Here is a 16,474-nt window from a genome sequence, read left to right as displayed (position 1 = left end):
AGTTAGTTTTGTCTTCTAGACATATAAAAACACTTTTGTTTCCCAAAAAGTTTGGTATTTTGGTCACGACTTTGAAATTCTATTTTCCAATTTTCTTTATTGTTGTACTTGATAATGCTTTAACATATATTTGTACATTTTCCTCCTTATTTTATAGACTTAGCTTGACCTGAAACACAAAGAAATGACATTTAACAAAAAATATTTAGGGTTTAGGTTGGGTTCGGGTTTAACCTAAACCCAAAACTAAGACTTAAAATCGGAAATTTTGAATATAGCCTCTAATTTTAGCAAAACCAAACTTTGACCTTTTAAGTGGCACTTTTTCATTTATTTTGGACCCAAGAGACACAAATAGAATGACTACAAGCCTGGATCAAAATGTACCGTAATGGCCTGAATATAAGACGTTGTTTTTTGCATTGAAATAACACTGAAAAAGAGTGGGTCGTCTTATATTCGCGGTGTAGACATTATACCCATTCACGACGCTAGATGGCGCCAGATATCATTGAAGCGATGTTCTGTCATGACAGATCTCAGCTACTCTCAATTTTAACCAGTTTGCATTATTTCATTGCAATGTTTTTTCTTATTCAGATTTGTTTCAAGACTACAGTTACAGTTAGACTTAACTTTGATGGTTAATGCTGTTATTGCAATTTTGTTGTTTTATCACAATAGATTGGTTTATTTACATTTGAAAAACCAGAAGCCATTCATTTATTAATGTGATTGCACTTTAGTTTACATATTTAAATGTTCAGGTATCAAGATTTGAATGAGGCAAAATAACATGCTTTTTCTATTGTTATAATCCTTTGTTTCAGATGTACTGTAATTATTTTCTGTATCGGACAACTGTACTTTTGCACAGGTTTTGTATTTGAATGTAACTGTGTCATGAGTCATAGTTTCTACAGTGATTGACGGCCATCTATGGTGAGGCAGCATGGTCTTCAATTACAGAGAGCCAAAGGCATTTAAGCAGTGAGAATTAACCGAACAAACTAAAATACAGTGTATAGTGAATTATATGTTAAGAATCAGGCTTCTACATGAATACACTCTAATGAAGAGATCTTGTCATTTTAGGGCATGTCATCTAAATTGACGGGATTGTAGTCGCTCGGATATTTTTAACCAGGCATGGTTATAAGAGGACATGCTTTTGGGTAAGACTTTTCCCTCTCACTTCAAGGGCTCACAGACGCAGAAGAGCCAACCGCGTGAAGAGGGGAATGCATGCAAGTAAATGTTATTTGAGAATTGTTAGGGTGTACACTTACAGTTTGTTTTTATTTTTTTTTAAAGCTAAAAAGTAGGGTTGTTCCGATCATGTTTATTTGCTCCCGATCCGATCCCGATCGTTTTAGTTTGAGTATCTGCCGATCCCGATATTTCCCGATCCGATTGCTTTTTTTTTTGCTCCTGATTCAATTCCAATCATTCCCGATAATTTTTCCCGATCATACATTTTGGCAATGCATTAAGAAAAAAATGAATAAAACTCGGACGAATATATACATTCAACATACGGTACATAAGTACTGTATTTGTTTATTATGACAATAAATCCTCAAGATGGCATTTACATTATTAACATTCTTTCTGGGAGAGGGATCCACGGATAGAAAGACTTGTAATTCTTAAAGGATAAATGTGACTTTGTATATTGTGACTAGGCATGTGCCGGTTACCGGTTTCAAGGTATACCGTGGTATGAAAACGTCACGGTTTCAAAACCACTAAAATTTTCCCTCATACCGTAGTTAGGTATTAGCCATTTTTGAGGTCCCAAAAATGTAGCGAGAAATCCATGGCTTGAAGCGGCAGTGCTCACCCATCCCCTTCCAGTTGTAGCTCTTTCCTCTGTCTGACAGTGACATGACACCTGAGCTTCCCCTCCCGCAAAAATAGAAAAAGTTGCTAGTATGGGAGTACTTCGGCTACCGAAAAGAAACAGACGGCTGAGGCTTAGAGGAGGAAGGTCAGCTGACGTGCAGGCAACACCTCCAACATAATTTTTACTTTACGTGGGCATCATCCGTCACTTTAAACAAACTTTAGGGTAAGTAAATGCTGTCATGAACGTTTCCCACCAGCTACAAGAGTTCACTCAAGCTGGTTTAGTGTTTCTAGCGATGGTAAAAGAAATACTATATCGTAAGCTTGTCAACGAGGCAGGCAACGGGGCTAGTTAGCATGCCAAGACGGCTAACTAGTTTCCCCTCTACCATTAGCCTACTTCTGTAAAGTCTTCCGCCATTGTAAACTTCTGCCAATTTGCAAATCTGTTGTGAAAAATAAAAATCCTGTTGAATAAAAACTTTTTTTTTTTTTTAACCCATACATCTCAAAATAACACATTTTAGAGCTATAATTGTAATACCGTGGTACCGTCAAACCACGGTATTTTTGCTTAAGGTTATCGTACAGTCAAAAATCTCATACCGGCACATGCCTAATTGTGACTAAATATTGTCATCTAGTGTATTTGTTGAGCTTTCAGTAAATGATACTGTAGCCATTTAACTTCTGCCCAAATGCATGATGGGAAGTGCAACCATGACTGTGCGTCGTGGTACCAATTGATATATCTTCTCTGCGTTGGGAAATAACATAGGGTGTTAAGAAAAAGATCAATTACTACCTTTCTTCCCCACACTGCTTCCCACCATGTTTCTAATCGTAGGGAGAGGGATTGTAAGGCTTTAGCCAATTAAAAAAAAGGCTCCAAAGACTGCCAAAATTCTCTAAACCCATTTTACGCTGCCTTTTAGCTCTATATATAGGTAAAACGGCGCCATTCAAAGGCTGCCAAAATTCTCTCTATTCATTTTACGTTGCCTTTTAGCTCTATGGTTACGTAAAACGGTGCCATAATAGATTGACACGACAATGCGTGACTGGGTAGTGCAGCGCATGCGTTAATTGCGTTAAATATTGTAATGTTATTACCGCTGTTAACGCGATAAATTTAATAGCCCTGCTTTAAGCCAAATCTAAAGACTCTGGAAGAGTGTAAGACATTTTGTCTTTAACGTTAAATACAATTAGAAAACGATTTAATTAAAAAATATATATATATATTAAAAAAAAGCATTGCCGATATTTTTTTTGCCGATTCCGATACTTTGAAAATGACGTGATCGGACCCGATCGATCGGCATCCCGATGGATCGGGACATCTTTAGTGATAACCGTGATCATCGTCAATACTGTGATCATCGCTGAAGAATCGAATCGTAGCCCCTTGAATCGTAATCGAATCGAATCGTGGGGTGCCTAAGATGGCACACCCCTAATCGTGCTGGGACTGTGTCGGGAGGGTAGTACAGTGTCGGCATTAAAATAGGAGACCCCGGCTGAGGGCAGTGGGACCACCGCATGGAAGTTCTTCTCAGCCGCCCGTATCGGCATTCTCTCAAAATCAGGTGACTCTGACTCGGGTGCAAAAATATGCAATAATTGCAATTAGGGTTGTTCCTATCATGTTTTTTTGCTCCCGATCCGATCGTTTTAGTTTGAGTAGCTGCCGATCCCGATATTTCCCGATCCGATTGCTCTTTGTTTTGCTCCCGATTCAATTCCCGATAATTTTTCCCGATCAATTACATTTTGGCAATTGATTAAGAAAAAAATGAATAAAACTCGGATGAATATATACATTCAAGATACAGTACACAAATACTGTATTTGTTTATTATGACAATAAATCCTCAAGATGGCATTTACATTATTAACATTCTTTCTGTGAGAGGGATCCACGGATAGAAAGACTTGTGACTTTGTATATTGTGACTAAATATTGCCATCTAGTGTATTTGTTGATCTTTCAGTAAATGATGCTGTAGCCATGCCCAAATGCATGATGGGAAGTGGAACCATGACTGTGCGTAGTCCTACCAATTGATATATCTTCTCTGCGTTTGGAAATAACATAAGGTGTTAAGAAAAAGATCAATTGCTACCTTGCTTCCCCACATTGCTTCCCATGATAATTCAAATCGTAGGGAGAGAGATTGTAAGGCTTTAGCCAATTAAAAAAAGGCTCCAAAGGCTGCCAAAATTCACTCTACTCACTTTATGCTGCCTTTTATCTCCCTATATAGGTAAAACGGCGCCATTACACATTGAGCGCGACAATGTGTGAGTGGGTCATGCAGCGCATGCATTAATTGCGTTAAATATTTTAACGTGATACATTTTTTAAAAAATTAATTACCGCCGTTATCGGGATAAATTTGATAACTCTACCTTAAGCCTAAACTAAAGACTCTGGTGTAACATATTATGTCTAACGTTAAATACAATTAGAAAATGATTTAATTAATAAATATATATTAAAAAAAGGCATGGCCGATATTTTTTTGCCGATTACGATACTTTGAAAATGACGTGATCGATCGGGACATCTCTAATTGCAATCCTCAGTGTGATAGCGACAGAAGCAAATACAAGCTAAACAAAAATGATTCTGCAGTTTATAAAAGACCAACCAGCAGTCAGACAGTTTGACAAATGCTCCAAACTAAATATAATTCTTATTTTAGTCATCCAGGTTGCATAATGGCTTGCTAGCCTGCCGGGGGTTTATGCGGCAAGTGAAAGTGCTGATTATTTTGACACATTTCTATTCTGCCCAGAGTGATAGGTTAGTCATTCCTGGGCTTTGCCACGGCTCACGTCGCTCATTTTCATAATAAGGTGACGGAGAAGTTAAATCGGCTTATTTCTTCTCATCTTGTGTGTCATCTGCAAAACCCTGCTCTTTTGTATTGCCGTCAAACGACTGTGATCAGACGCCGCGCTTTGATTTAGAACGGAATAAAGCTCGCCGTTGTCCTCTAGCTGGGTCGCTTGATAATGACTGTATACAAATCCCTCATTGCAAATGCATTTTATTGGCTGTTTTGATCAATAGATGGAGGGCCGCAGTCCGCGCGCGGTTTGTTCCCTAGTGGAAAAATCGATTCTCTTCATGCTCACAGACACAGCATTGTCATTGCGACGCTGCGCGCATTGTAAAAGAGACAAACGAGTAAGTGACGATATGAACCAGAAAATAAGAACATGTCACGGATACCTCGACGGACCGATGCTAGACTACAACTAGCTACGTTACACAACTGTTGAGCATACCTCATTAGGTCTGCTTAAGTGCATATCATGTACCGGAGCCTTTTTGATGTGTGTTTTCGTGTGACAGCACTTTGTACTCGTGCGAGATGTTTAAAGCGTCTTGTAACCGGGCAACTGAGTGTCAACAGATGCATGAAATTTCATTTTGAGTTTTAGCAAGCTGACGAGGAGTAAGGTTGAGTTTCCAGACAAATCTATGGCGTAGTAATGTCTAATTAGCGAGGAGACGGCATATCACGCTGAGCCAAGACAACTTGACATCTCATACATAGCGTCTAGGGTTGTTCCGATCATGTTTTTTTGCTCCCGATCCGATCCCGATCATTTTAGTTTGAGTATCTGCCGATCCCGATATTTCCCGATCCGATTGCTTTTTTTTTTTTTTTTTTGCTCCCGATTCAATTCCAATCATTCCCGATAATTTTTCCCGATCATATACATTTTGGCAATGCATTAAGAAAAAAATGAATAAAACTTGGACGAATATATACATTCAACATACAGTACATAAGTACTGTATTTGTTTATTATGATAATAAATCCTCAAGATGGCATTTACATTACTGACTTTCTTTCTGTGAGAGGGATCCACGGATAGAAAGACTTGCAATTCTGAAAGGATAAATGTGACTTTGTACATTGTGACTAAATATTGCCATCTAGTGTATTTGTTGAGCTTTCAGTAAATGATACTGTAGCCATTTAACTGTTCTGCCCAAATGCATGATGGGAAGTGGAACCATGACTGTGCATAGAGGCACCAATTGATATATCCTCTATGCGTTGGGAAAGAACATAGGGTGTTAAGAAAATGGTCAACTACTATCTTTCTTCCCCACATTGCGTCCCACGTTAATTTTAATTGCTGAGAGAGGGAATGTAAGGCTTTAGCCAAATAAAAAAAGGCTCCAAAGGCTGTCAAAATTCTCTCTATTCATTGTACGCTGCGCTTAGCTCTATATATTGGTAAAACGGCGCCTTTATAGATTGAACGCGACAATGCGTGAGTGGGTCGTGCAGCGCATGCGTTAATTATTTAACGTGATTAATTAAGAAAAGATAATTACTGCCGTTAACGCAATAAATTTGATAGTCCTACTTTAAGCCAAAACTACTCTGGATGAGTGTAAGACATTTTGTATGTAACGTTTTATACAATTAGAAAACGATTTAAATAAAATATATATAAAAAAAAAAAAGGCATGTCCGATATTTTTTTGCCGATTCCGATACTTTGAAAATGACGTGATCGGACCCGATCCCGATCGATCGGGACATCTTTAATTATAATGATTTTAGTTATAGCCTTTAGTAAGCATTGCGGTCATATCTGGAGCTTTCATATTCAATTATATGTCAGTATTCAAATGTTTTTATGAAACAAGCCGTAGACTTCCCTATCAGTTGACGGGACACGGGGCTCAGGGCCGATCTGTAGGGGGCCTATTTTCAAAAACTTAAAATTCCAATATGTTCAAAACCAAAGCCCCTAGCGACCTAAAACCAAAACGGGCACCTCTCTTAAGGACATATGAATCTCCATGAGCAGCGACATAAAAAAATTCATAGTTGTTAAATAAAATCCCAATTTAATAACTTTTTTTAAATTGTTTTTTCCCCAAAATAGCAACTTGATTTTTTTTTTTAATTTAGTGCAAGTTTTCAACAGCTAATAAATCACTCAATTTTCCCATCAGAAACTTAATACCGTATTGGCCCGAATATAAGACGGCCCTGATTATAAGACGACCCCCTCTGATCCGATTGCTTTTTTTTGCTCCCGATTCAATTCCAATCATTATCAGGGCCGGCCCAGCCTATACACAGACTATGCAGCTGCTTAGGACCCCTGACCACTAGGGGGCCCCCAATCTGGCAATTGTTTTATTTATATTCTATTTTGTTTACTACAGTTTGCTTTATTTGACTTTTATGAGTTTTGATAGATGATTACAAGCTTAAAAAAAATAAAAATTCCTCCTTCTTTCTTTCCTCTTTTAGAAAAAGGTTTGGCGCTATCTACTGTAAGTACTGACAATCATTTGGGGTGAGAAGTTTGAAGTATGCAGTGCAAAAAAATCTGATTAATATACAAAATATGGACGTATGGGTTGGATTGCATGTATGGGTTTCACAGTACACTGTGACGAAATGGTGGGCCAAAAATATGGGCCCCTTTGCATTATTTTGCTTAGGCCCCCCAAATGGCCTGGGCCGGCCCTGAGTGGCACCTGTTTTAACTGTCTGTTTAGCTGTCGAAGAGGTCTAACTTCTTCTAACGAGGTCTAACGTGGCTCCACTCGTTACCTGTATTATTGGCACCTGTTTTAACTCATTATCGGTATAAAAGACACCTGTCCACAACCTCAGTCAGTCACACTCCAAACTCCACTATGGCCAAGACCAAAGAGCTGCCAAAGGACACCAGAGACAAACTTGTAGACCTGCACCAGGCTGGGAAGACTGAATCTGCAATACGTAAAACGTTTGGTGTAAAGAAATCAACTGTGGGAGCAAGTATTAGAAAATGGAAGACATACAAGACCACTGATAATCTACCTTGATCTGGGGCTCCATGCTAGATCTAACCCCGTGGTGTCAAAATGATAACAAGAACGGTGAGCAAAAATCCCAGAAGCACACGGGGGGGACCTAGTGAATGACCTACAGAGAGCTGGGACCACAGTAACAAAGGCTACTATCAGTCACACAATGCGCCGCCAGGGACTCAAATCCTGCACTGCCAGACGTGTCCCCCTGCTGAAGCCAGTACACGTCCAGGCCCGTCTGCGGTTCGCTAAAGAGCATTTGGATGATCCAGAAGAGGACTGGGAGAATGTGTTATGGTCAGATGAAACCAAAATAGAACTTTTTGCTAGAAACACAGGTTGTCGTGTTTGGAGGAGAAATAATACTGAATTGCATCCGAAGAACACCATACCCACTGTGAAGCATGGGGGTGGAAACATCATGCTTTGGGGCCGTTTTTCTGCAAAGGGACCAGGACGACTGATCTGTGTAAAGCAAGGGCATTGAAGATGAGATTTGGCTGGGTCTTTCAGCATGACAATGATCCCAAACACACAGCCAGAGCAACCAAGGAGTGGCTTCGTAAGTGTGAGAACTTGCACAATTAGTGGTTGACTAAATACTTTTTTGCCCCACTGAAATTGTCAGACTAAAAGGCGCACCTGACTACAAGCCGCCACCCACCAAATTCGACATGAAAACGGCACTTGTTCATAGATAAGACGCACTGGACTACAGTGGTATGAACCAGTATCTTAACTTTTGATTTCTAACATTTCTACATAAAATCACTATCCAATGTGATCTGATCTTTGTCGAAATCAGATGAAAAAACAGCGTCTGCTTTAATTAAAACCACCCAAACATTTATATTTTAATGAGGATAGCATGCAAACGATGACAGAATGGAGAAAAATAAAGAAGCGAACTATCACATTCAATTTGCTCTCATTTGCTCCCAAAAACGTATAAGTACGTTCTATTTTTAACTGTTTCAGTGTCCCAAAGACGTATTTATACATCTTTACCTTTTTTTTTTTTTTTTTTTTTTAAAAGAGACATCTCTGGGTTCTTATTCAATTTAGCTCCAAAGCACAAAGCTGAAAATCCATTTTAAAACAAAAAAACTGGCCACTGGAGGGCAGTAGCGCATTTGGTAAGACCCGCAACCCGATTCAACAGCAACGAACGGCCAAGCCGCACGGCCGGGCCGTGTGTAGTTATTTGTTTTGATGCTTCTGCGCATGTGGGTCAGTTTGCTTAGCGCGTGTCGGACTGTGAATTAGTGCGCATGAGTAATACTTCAACGGGCTCAATGGACGAAGGCAGTCTGAACGGGCACGCCAAAAAAAAAATACAACAAAAAAATCAGAATTGTGCATTAAGACCTGTGGTATCAACCTAGCCTAAGACTATAGTACTTTAAACCATAGGCGGAGTTTGACTTTTGGGGCAGGGACGGCACAACATGTTGATGACCCCGAAATGCAGTGTCAGCAATAAAATCAACTTACAAGAATATTTATAATAATAAGTTGACAATGAGCGTTTTTTTGTTTCCCATCATTCTTGAGGGGAATTCTAAATCAGGCTGCTTAGGCAATACTTTTCGCCAAGATCGTCATCCATTGAATATGGTACGCCCACTGGTGTTGTGCCAATGTAGTTACCCCAGTCAAAAATTGTATCCCCTGGGCGGAGCCATATGGAGGTAGATTTGTGTCTTTATTATTCAATTTTTCAAGAAAAAGTTGTTTCAATCAAAAAATAAAAAATTTGCTTGAATGCAAAAATAAATTTGAAACTCAAAAAAATGCATGTGAAAGCTATTTTTATTTTATTTACTTCTTTTTTGATTGAAGTAATGTTGATTTGTGTTTGGGCCACATTTTGGCTTGGACATTTTTGTCCTTATTATTCAATCAAAAAATAAGTTGCTTCAAAAAATATATATATTTTCAAAAAGAAAAATCCCTTCAATCAAAAACAGAAAAATTTCAATCATAGAAAACATTTTTGAATGCGAAAAAATATTTGAGATTGAAAAATTTGCATTTGAACACAAAAATATTTTCAATCAAAGAAAAAAATCATTTGAAAAATAAAATTGCCCTACCCTATTTTTTTTTTTTGTTGAAAATTATATGCATAGCAAATGACCGTCTAAGGTGCTAGTCAAATGATCTGTTCGAAAAATAATTTTGACCCATTATAAAAAAATTTTTTTTTTGTTCATTTCATTCATTTTTGTTGCAGTTTTATTGCTTTACAACTTATATATGTATCTATATAGAGAGAGAGATATATATATATATATTAGGGCTGTCAAAATTATCGCGTTAACGGGCGGTATTTTTTAAATTAATCACGTTAAAATATTTGACAAAATTTACGCACATGCCCCGCTCAAACATTAAAATGACAGCACAGTGAAATGTGCACTTGTTGTGTTTTTTGGAGTTTTGTCACCCTCTGCTGGCGCTTGGGTGCGACTGATTTTATAGGCTTCAGCACCCATGAGCATTGTGTAAGTAATTATTGGCATCAACAATGGCGTGCTACTAGTTTATTTTTTGATTGAAAATGTTACAAATTTTATTAAAACGAAAACATTAAGAGGGGTTTTAATATAAAATTTCTATAACTTGTACTAACATTTATCTTTTAAGAACTGCAAGTCTTTCTATCCATGGATCGCTTTAACAGAATGTTAATAATCGTAATGCCATCTTGTTGATGTATTGTTATAATAAACAAATACAGTACTTAAGTACCGTATGTTGAATGTATTGTATATATCGTCTTGTGTCTTATCTTTCCATTCCAACAATAATTTACAGAAAAATATGGCATATTTTATAGATGGTTTGAATTGCGATTAACTATGATTAATTAATTTTTAAGCTGTAATTAACTCGATTAAAAATTTTAATCGTTTGACACCCCTAATAAAGTCAATTTCATGCAATGACACTTTTCGGCCACCAGGGGCGGCCTGACCCCCCTGACCTGCCGTTAAAATCCGCTTATGCTTTAAACTGATTTTTTGGCTGCAATAACTGGCATCCTAAAGCCTGAGGCCTCTTCGGAATCGTCGCGTGCGACTACTCACAGGCATGTGTGACGGAGAAGCTGTTTGAGGACTCGAGGTTGTCGACGTTATAGTTGAGGTGGAAGGGTTTCTCGGTGGCGTTCTGGTTGGTGTTGTAAAGCTGCACCGCAAACCTGAAGGCGCTGTGCTCCTGCACCGTGGAGCGCATGAAGAGGCCACCTACCAACAAGGAACAATTTACATGGAGCACTGCCAGCAGATGATACATAACAGAAAAAAAAAAATCATAATTCAAGGTTACGTGGTTTATGATTGCAACCACGGACGAATACTAAAACGAAAAGTACTGAATTGTGCAAGAGTCGTCTGAAATTACAGAAGTGAACAGAATGCAGTCATTGTGATTGTACACTGCAAATTTATAATTATAACCTCTTAATTAGATATTGGACTAGATTTAAGAAAAAATAATTTTCTCCATCTTTTTTTAAGTGTTAAAGGCTAGTTAACAGATTAGTGTGTCAGATTATTCCACTTATTTTAAAGCAACACTAGGTAATTTTTCAACCTTTACAAAATATTTTTATAATATTTGTGATGATATGTCAACTGACAACTAGTTGAATGACGCCTTTTTTATATCTTTATGAGGGGGGTCTTACCCACATTAAGCCACACGGTTGCTAACCGTCATATGCTATCATTTAGCAACAACTGGACTCATTACCTTATTCCTTTTCTATCCTTCACACAGCCATTGGAAACAGAAATATTATGTAATCCATCTGCAGGCGACCATCATGATTTTACAACACTATGTGGGTGTGCGCCGGTCCTCATGGGAAACGCAGTCTTCCTTAAGGCAGAACATTACCGCTTTTGTCCAACGGCGTCGCTAAAATCGACTAAAACTGAAAAAGTGTGACTTTAAGTAAATATTACTATTTGTTCTTATTAAGACCATAGATCCAAAAGTTTGTCATTTGTCACCTAAATGAAGAAAACTTTGCTTTCAAATAATATTTTGAACAATATACTTAGAATTAAGAAAATTTCTGACATACAAGCTTTTTTTCAAGGTTAAATACAATGGTATGGAAAAAGTATCTGAACCTTTTGGAATTTCTCACATTTCTGCATAAAATCACCATCAAATTGTGATCATTGTCAAAATCACACAGATGAAAAAACTGTCTACTTTAACTAAAACCGTCCAACATTTATAGGTTCTCATATTTTATTGAGGATAGTATGCAAACAATGACAAAAGGAGGAAAAATAAGTAAGTGAACAGTCACATTTAATATTTTGTGGCCCACCCGTTGGCAGCAATAACTTCAACCAGACGCTTCCTGGAGCTGCAGATAAGTCTGGCACATCGAGCAGGACTAATCTCGGCCCATTCTTCTCCACATAAGTGCTGTAGTTCAGTCAGATTCCTGGGATGTCTGGCATGAATCGCTGTCTTTAAGTCTGCCACAGCATCTCAATGGGGTTCAAGTCTGGACTTTGACTTGGCCACTCCACAACGTCTATTTAGTCCTTCTGAAACAATTCTGAAGTTGATTTACTTCTGTGTTTTGGATCATTGTCTTGTTGCAGCATTCATCCTCTTTTTTGGCTTCAACTGTCTGACGGACGGCCTCGGGTTTTACTGCACAACATCCTAATAAACTTTTGAATTCATTCTCCCATTAATGAATGCAAGTTGTCCAGGCCCTGAGGAAGCAAAACAGCCCCAAATCATGATTCTCCCTCCACCATGCTTCACGGCGGGGATGAGGTGTTGATATTGGTAAGCTGTTCCATTTTTCCTCCACACATGTGTTACTCCCAAACAATTCAACTTTGGTTTCATCCGTCCACAAAATATTTTGCCAAAACTTCTGTGGAGTGTCCAAGTGCCTTTTTGTGAATATTAAATGAGCGACAGGTTTTTTTTTTGTTTGTTTTTTTTTTTAAACAGCAGTGGCTTCTTCTGTGGAGTCCTCCCATGAACACCGTTCTTGGCCATAGTTTTAGATATAGTTGATATGTGCACAGCCATACTGGACTGCGCCAGTGATTTCTGTATGTCTTTAGCAGACATTCTAGGTTTGTTTTTTTTTACTTTGTGTATTCTGCGCTGAACTCTTGGCGTCGTCCTTGGTGGACGGCCACTCCTCGGGAGAGAAGCAACGGTGCCAAACTCTCTCCATTTGTAGACAACTTCTCTGACTGTCGATTGATGAACATCCTGACTTTAAGAGATGGTTTTGTATCCTTTCCCAGCTTTATACAAATCAGCAATCCTTGATCGCAAGTCTTCAGACAGTTCTTTTAAAGAGCCATGATACACATCAGACAATGCTTCTCATCAAGATATTTCTTATCAGGTGTGTGTTTTATAGTGGGCAGAGCAGCTTTAAACCACTCATCAGTGATTTGGTACACACCTGACCTAAAATGTTTGGTAAAAATTGGTTTCAATTTCTCTTTAAGTCTCCTGAGGCAGAGGGTTTCACTTTTTTTCCCCTTCATTGTTTGTATTAAAGATGTCCCGATCGATCGGCCGATCACGTCATTTTCAAAGTATCGGAATCGGCAAAAAAATATCGGACATGCCTTTTTTTGATATATATATATATATATATATATATATTTTTTTTTTTTTTTTTTTTTTTTTTTTAATTAACTCGTTTTCTAATTGTATTTAACGTTACAAACTGTCATACACTCATCCAGAGTCTTTAGTTTTGGCTTAAAGTAGAGCTATCAAATGTATCAATTTATTTATCAATATATATTCGTCCGAGTTTTATTCATTTTTTTCTTAATACATTGCCAAAATGTATATGATCGGCAAAAATTATCGGGAATGATTGGAATTGAATCGGGAGCAAAAAAAAGCAATCGGATCGGGAAATATCGGGATCGGCAGATACTCAAACTAAAACGATCGGGATCGGATCGGGAGCAAAAAATCATGATCGGAACAACCCTAGTTTGTATATTAAAATATGAAAACCTATAAATGTTTGGGTGTTTTTAGTTAAAATAGACACTGTATTTTCATCTGTGTGATTTTGACAACGACCATATCACATTTAATGGTTATTTTATGAAGAAATATGAGAAATTCCAAAAGGTTCAGATACTTTTTCATACCACTGTATACTAATGTATTGCCTAAAATAAGCCTTTTAAGTTTTTTCAGCTATTTTTATTATTTCAAGAAATCGAAGTGAGTAAAAATAAATTACCAACTTTGAGATTTATAGGCTTAATAAGAACAAATAGTAATATTTACTTAGAGTCGGTGGAATAATCTGACACATTCATCTGTTAACTAGTCTTTAAAACTTAAAACAAGATAGAGAAAATTATTTGACAAGATTTAAGCAAAATAAACTGATAAAGATGTTATGAACTTGCAGTGTATGTAGTTTAGTGAGCAATATCATTTTGTGCAGAAAACAAATGTGCAAATTTGGACGTCGGTCAGCGTCAGTGGCAGCCAATAAATAATTGAATGTGGACACAGCACGTGTCCCTCATATTTGAGAGACTGCCGTGTACATACAAGTGGTCTTCAACTCATTTTAATCGAGTCTCTTATCCAATTCTTCCTTGAAGGTGACCAAACATCATCGTCAACTTGCTTATGAATCCTACCCTAATCAATACAATCGGCCGCAGTGTCCTATTGCGTCTGTGGACAAAGCCGGCGTCGCAGTCAACTTACCGATGTTGATTTGGTTGGGAAAGCCAGCCATCGAGTCGCCGCACAAACACAAGCAAAGTGTCGCCACTATGCCCGGCCACATTTTGTTCTACCCGAGAAGTGAGAGTAACTCCTCGCAACGCACCATCAACGTCAGCTCGCAAGGGGAGAAATCCACAAGATGCGCGTCCTGCGAGACTCGTAAACCCCAAAACGGCGTATTCGCAGTGGCCAAAAAATGGAAAAAGGTGGCGGTGCAGTCGGATGGAGGAGGAGGAGAAAGACGAGATCCTGTTTAGAAGACCAGGAGCTCACAAATGGAGCGCTGAGTGAGAAAGAGAGAGAGAGCGGTTGTTCAAACTTGAGTTGTCGACGTTGAATTACAAGCTCAGCCTCAACAGCTGCAGTCTATTTCAGCTGCGTGGATTTCTTTGTTTACTAAAAAATTGAGCCATTCCACCAAATTGAAGTCAAACTCGCTCAGAATTATATTGTACTCTTATTAATAACCCTTAACCCCTTAAGACACTTTATTGAGCGAATGACAATTTTGGGGCATTTAAAGAAACACTAGGTAACTTTTCAATTTTGGTCGATTTTAGCGACGCCGTTGGGCAAAAGCATATGTGGAGATTAAAGGGGGTCGGGGGCAGTGTTGTCACAGATTACTTGAAAAAGTAATTTAATTACTGATTACGCCTCAAAAAAGTAATCTAGTTACTTTACTGATTACTTCATTATCAAAGTAACTAAGTTACTTTAAAAGTAATCTATCAGTTACTTTTTACCCATTTTTCTCCCTAAAGAATGACAACAGAAAAATGTCATCACATGTAATTGACTTTCCGATGATTGAATTTAAAGGGGTATATCAAAATTTCGCACTAGCTGAGCCACTCCAGAGCCCTGAAGCTAACAAATATCTGACAAACTGCTTAGAATTTGTTGAAATCAACTCCACCGACCAATTAAACCCCGCTAACTCTAAGATTAAGCCTGATGTCAAAACTTCTGAATTTCGGGTTATGGTTAACAGCATATCAGTGGCAATGTAAAACAATGCAAACTGACTGCACAAAATTGCAAAGGTGGTGGCGGGCGCGGATGCGCGTCCACAACACAGAAGTACTCCTCTCAAAACACACGCGGTCAATTTGACCACAAAACGTGGCGGCAACTAAGCACTTTACACTCAATCGGACTTACAAAACATCCCATAGATGCTAAACGAACACATCCCCTCACGGCATAAATGTGCAACACGCATCTGATGTAAACAAAGCTTGCCAACTTGGAGGGATGACTGCCCGTCGTTGCTACGGCAAAACTACGAAACGGCCGCGCATGTAGGGGGTCCAACCTTTTGCCGATACCCTCCAGAATGAAGGAAAAATACTCACCTTCATTCATGGATATCCACAGATCAACATTCCCTCGCAACATCTCAACACTCGGTGCGAATGTCCACCTGCCTCAGTCCCACAACACGTAACGCGAGATCAAACAGGAAATAGCTAAGAGGTTGTCATGGAAACACGTTCCGGGAACCTTTCACTTTAGCATTTTCTATTCAAAATGCTCTTCGTACATGACTACAATATTCTTCGTTACGTTATGAGGCAATGAAAAAATAGTAACGCAGAGACACTAAGGAAACTAACTTTAATCAGATTACTGGTGTAGAAAAATGAACGCGTTAGATTACTCGTTACTGAAAAAAGTAATCAGATTACAGTAACGCGTTACTGACAACACTGGTCGGGGGGCATAGTCCTCCTGGTGGCATGAAATGTCATTGCATTGCATTGATTGATTGATTTCGAGTAATAACAACAAAAATGGATTAAAAAATAAAACAGTAATGATGATTATAACAGAAATAATAAGAATACATGCATGTGTAGCTCAAAAAGGAGTGGGAAGAAGCTGAGCTTTTTTTGGGTCCCACACACATTTCACTCCAAAAATTCCATAAGAATGCAGTCACTTCCCTACAACAACTGTACTAATCAAAATGATTACATCGATAATAACAACAGAAGTTG

General features: G+C 38.3%; 1 protein-coding gene across 5 annotated transcripts in view; it reads right to left on the bottom strand.

The window, feature by feature from the left end:
- Positions 1-14,788, bottom strand: part of gria3a (glutamate receptor, ionotropic, AMPA 3a) — a 169,488-nt gene extending 154,700 nt beyond the window's left edge. For 2 of the 5 annotated variants that reach the window (XR_009061388.1, XM_057821752.1), the window contains exons 1-2: positions 14,451-14,788; positions 10,787-10,945 (exon numbers count right to left, since the gene is read on the bottom strand). Coding sequence is in view for 4 of the 5 variants with exons in the window: in XM_057821752.1 (XP_057677735.1) it covers positions 10,787-10,945; positions 14,451-14,532 (241 nt within the window). In the remaining variant the exon portion in view is untranslated. The remainder of the gene's footprint in view (positions 1-10,786; positions 10,946-14,450) is intronic. The other 3 variants (XM_057821750.1, XM_057821751.1, XM_057821753.1) reach the window with 2 other exon arrangements.
- Between the last annotated feature and the right edge of the window lie 1,686 nt (positions 14,789-16,474).

This window comes from Corythoichthys intestinalis, chromosome 18 (assembly GCF_030265065.1).
Source record: "Corythoichthys intestinalis isolate RoL2023-P3 chromosome 18, ASM3026506v1, whole genome shotgun sequence".
Lineage (NCBI taxonomy): Eukaryota > Metazoa > Chordata > Actinopteri > Syngnathiformes > Syngnathidae > Corythoichthys > Corythoichthys intestinalis.
The sequence above is the reverse complement of the archived record's forward strand: the minus strand, read 5'-3'. Positions and strand labels throughout refer to the sequence as shown.